The 4257-nt window shown below is 41.4% G+C and overlaps 1 protein-coding gene and 2 pseudogenes across 2 annotated transcripts in view; 1 reads left to right on the top strand and 2 right to left on the bottom strand.

The window, feature by feature from the left end:
* Positions 1-649: 649 nt before the first annotated feature.
* LOC148742320 (uncharacterized) lies at positions 650-2084 on the bottom strand. The gene is made up of 2 exons (XM_088755160.1): positions 1855-2084; positions 650-1715 (listed from the first exon to the last, which is right to left on the bottom strand). The coding sequence occupies exons 1-2, from the start codon at positions 2026-2028 to the stop codon at positions 651-653; spliced, it is 1239 nt and encodes a 412-aa protein (XP_088611286.1). The 5' UTR covers positions 2029-2084; the 3' UTR covers position 650.
* An 817-nt stretch (positions 2085-2901) lies between these two features.
* On the top strand, positions 2902-4165 carry LOC148742321 (P2X purinoceptor 7-like; annotated as a pseudogene).
* The window catches only part of LOC148742322 (uncharacterized), an 8248-nt pseudogene continuing 8147 nt past the window's right edge, over positions 4157-4257 (bottom strand). The window contains exon 8 of the transcript XR_015996092.1: positions 4157-4257. This exon is cut by the window's right edge and continues 852 nt beyond it. The product of XR_015996092.1 is annotated as an uncharacterized LOC148742322 (transcript).

The following is a 4257-nucleotide window of genomic DNA, read 5'->3' on the forward strand; positions in this document are numbered from 1 at the left end:
GTGTTCTATGAAAATAGATTATAATGAAATCCAGTGACATTCTTAAATTGTCATTTCAACTAAATCCAGGTCAGGGGCATGTGACCAGTATGGAATTCTTTCGTCCAGTAGTTCCAAGTGTGAAAGTCGTGCTGGCTTAAAGGTTTTACTTTTGTGTCTGTGAAGCTGGGAGCCTGAGTCCAGGTGTATAAAACTAAAGCCACACTTAAATTAGCTTAAGGGATGGTGAGAGGTAGTCAGAAAAAATAACCTGTGTCTGCATGCATTTTGTTTTGGCTCCCTCCCCTTCCCTTTGCATTGCTATGCAAGCCTACTTAAGTGTGGCATAAGTTTTATGCACCTGGGCCCTGTTGAGTAACCAGGATAAGTGTTACCAGCTACCAGTAGCCATTGGTTGCAAAAAAAAAATTGTTTAAGCTTGCTTTCAGGAAGAATGTAATTTATTATTAAGTTACTATGCTAAATGGAAAAATGTGGGTTCTTTATCTTGTGTCTCTATCTGAGTGTAGAATATGTAATGTTATATTAAGAAATTAATGTATGAAATTTAAAAAAATACCTTTTAACATTAGCTATTGCCTATTTACATTAGCTCCCACTCCCCCCCCCCCCCCCTACTCTGATTATGTCCAGCATCTGTGCACCACTTTTCAAAGTTCTCCCTCGGCAATCTTTGGGAATAGTTGATGAAAGTAAAAATCACTCAAGATAGTAATATTGTGCTCCCAAGATTCATCTCGTTCAATCTTGATAACTACACTATCCTTTGTGGTCCATACAACAAAGTAGCAGAATTTGCGCTTTGTCAGGAACATCTGGCCTTGACACTGATGCCAGTAAACATGTGTGGTAGACAGCGTATAATTCCCTTCCTTCTCCTCCAAGTAAACGTCTTTGTGCCCACAAGCTTCCTTGATTGTCGCATTTCGATGTGTGTAGGGGCACTTAAACTCAATCACCGAGTCGTCTCCCACAAGTCCATCAGGGGAAGCACCCAGAACTCCCGACTCGTGTAGCCAAAGGCCGGTCTGTACAGGTGTAAAGTTTTTGATGTTGGTGAAGGATTTCAGGGCCTCATTCTCATTGTCCTGTCCCCATGCAATTGCTTTAACTCCACTCAAGTTGTATTCCCCAAGTAGTCGCTTGATAAGAGACGGTGTAACTCTTTTTGCCTGGAGGACGGAGCCAAAATTACTGGCAGTCAGGCGGCCTCTACGAGCTTGGTGCCATGCAGGGCTGTTTCGCTGGCCAGCCGTGAGGGTGCTCACAACATTTATGGTTCTCTCCTCTACTTTGGCATTCTCAATCAAGTACTCTAATTGTTTTTCCTTCGTAGATGCCATAAGGAAACCTTCTGAGTAAATCGTCTTGATCGGGAGAGGGGTAGCAGGTTGTGGTTCGGGACTCAAGATCCAGCAGGTCCCTGTAAATTTGTCATAGCGCTTTAGTTCGCTGTACAGCCACATCCGATCTTCTCGGCTAGGATCGCGCGCCAAAGGGCTGTAATCCTTCTTCTTCGGTGGCGCTGGAAACATCTGGCTTGCAGACTGTACGCTTTCTGCCTTTCGCTTTCGTTTCCATTGGCATTCCAGGTCCGTCCTGCTAAGGTTATGGATGCCATAAATAAATATGGCTGCCGCGTGACTGCACTTGAACTCGCCGCGAGGACACTCGCATTCTGTGTTTTTTATTTCAAGGTTTTCATCGAGATAAATCTGATAAAAAGATAATTCGAAACAGACACGTAAGTTGCAATATATATTCCGCAATATAAACATTAAATTGGAGGTGAAATCGGGGTTGGGAGTTCTTCGAATTGAACATACGTGTTGTGATCCCAAATTGGCAACTTACTGTGACTTTGTAGTCCTTATTTTTCATGCTTGCTTGGACTTCACCTTTGATGACTCCCCTGGAATAAATAAAGCTTTGGACATGGTCGGATTTGAAGTGGTTTTCTCCGCGATCAAGCGATTTCCGCTCTCCAGAAAAGAGAGAAACGAGTGAGCATATCGATAAAGACGCCATGTTTGAAGTATGAGTTTAAACTGTTTAGACCAGAAAAAAATGCTGTCATGGCAACGTGACGTCACACTTTAAGACTCTATACCCAAGACTGTAAAGTTCTCACAAAGTGTGACTTCAATCCCAGTTATTTCAATACCATGTACATTGTGACAGTAGGGATATCCAGGGCAATATGGGATTTTGCTAAACACAGCTGTACCACCAAAAGGTCTTGATCCAAGACTACAGTATGTATAAGGACTGTACTTTCAAAAGAGATTTTAACCAATTATGTTATATTTGTCACAAGAATCTTGGGAACTAAATCTTGTTTCTTCAAAAATAGTGATATCAGAACTTGAATAGTTCAAGTCTTTGCATTGTCTTGTGTCTACGCAGTGATCTTGCATTCAGGTAACAGAGTTTTAAAATTGAACTAGTTATGCCATTAAGTGGTGATATAGAAAGTTTAAATTTAGCAGTACTGTTGTTCTTAAAGGCCCATTTTCATCCGAGATCCTTTGCAGTCGTTTGTTTTTGTTTTGGAAGCGCGCTATTGTTAAATGGCGAACTCTGATTGGTCGACTATTATAATCCCGTTGCCCGGCCTTTTCCAAACAAGATATATCACGATGTGCGAAGAAAGCAGGAGTTCCTTCTTTTAGTAATTATGGAAACAGACGAATCTATTGATTTGCAAGTACATGTGGGATTCAACGCCCACGGGTCAAGAATCTATGCGGGGAGCGAAGAGGAGATTGCGGAAGATCAAGAGGTAGGTGACAGATCGGTAAAGCCACATGCAACCATTTCAGTTGATTTTGCTTCAAATTGTTCTAATTTCTTCCCTATCATTTCCTGGCTTAAAAAATTTTCTTTTCACTTGGTGTTGCAGATGATATGTAACTGTAAAGGTGCCTGTGCCCGAAAGAAAGGTCAGAGTTTCAGTCTCTGTAAAGCGGCGAACAAGAATTGCTCGACTCGGTGCAGATGTCCTCATTCGAAATGCAAAAACAAGGTAAGTGCGAATCATAGCTCACAGCTTTTAGTAAGTTCATTTATCCTATAGAAATTAGGGCCTTATCAAGATTAACATCGCGATGTGTCTTCCTTAGGCTCGTGAGAATACCCAAGAAAACGAACATGAAGTCATTGATCCCGATGGAGAAGTACAGCTTGCAAGAGAAGTTCAATCCTCTATGACTCAAATCGAGGTGTGTGTAAAATCCGTTATACAAATTGCATAAGGAACATGGTGCAGTGAGCCTACATGGAATAACGTACCCAAAGAAAGAAGTAGCTCATATTAATGAGACGTCCTCTAACTTTTGACATGCTATCCATGCAAAATAATTGACAGCACTGTTTGCCATATTAGCCTTCAAGTCCTTCAGACTACTTGGTACAAATTACCACAAAGTCCATTTCTAAAAGCCAGGCTGGGAGAAATTTCCATTTATCTACGGGCACACTATGTACTCTCACCAGCTAGACACCTCTATAACGAGATAGCATTCGAGTGACAAACTTTTCTGACGTACTGTAGAGTTTTGAAAAAAGAAATGTAAATATATGACGTGTACATGTAAAGGTATTTTAGTACAATTGCTTGAAACAAGAAAGTAGATTGATGTTTCATAATTTCTTTTTTACAGGAATTTCTTGCCCCTCTTCAGATACAAGACATGGCTTACCTTCTAAGGAATGTTTTGGCTATGGGGAGGGGAAGCTTAGACTTGGCAAAGAAGCTTCTTCAAGAAAAGAATGCACCTCCACCTCTCCCTCCAAGTCCTGGTGACACTTCTCCCGAGTGGTGCAAATGTAATGCGTGTAGGCCAATGCCGAATGAAATCGAAAATGTTTGTTGTAAGAGGGTGACCAGTGTATTACAAGATTTCAGGCATTCAACAATATTTGTCTACATAGGGACATCCTTAAGGTTTGCATCAAGGCTCACTGCGACATTCGGGCAGATGAATTCAATTTCTCCATGGAGAGTTTCAGGAAAGCCGCCTATCGACAGTTTGCTCTGTGGAGGTTTGGCAAACTCGGCCGGGGCAATAGGAGGGTAGTGCCCTCATGTGTAATATTGTCAATGAGAAGAATATATCCCTCAGCGGATGGTCAATATATGGGATACAGAAACAGCTAAATAGTTCTGCGAGAGTAAGAAGTACTCCCATATTTTTTTTTCAATTTCATTCACACTTGTATTGTGAACTAGTCCGTTCTATGCTTCGCATTAGAAGT

This window comes from Stylophora pistillata, chromosome 1 (assembly GCF_964205215.1).
Source record: "Stylophora pistillata chromosome 1, jaStyPist1.2, whole genome shotgun sequence".
NCBI lineage: Eukaryota > Metazoa > Cnidaria > Anthozoa > Scleractinia > Pocilloporidae > Stylophora > Stylophora pistillata.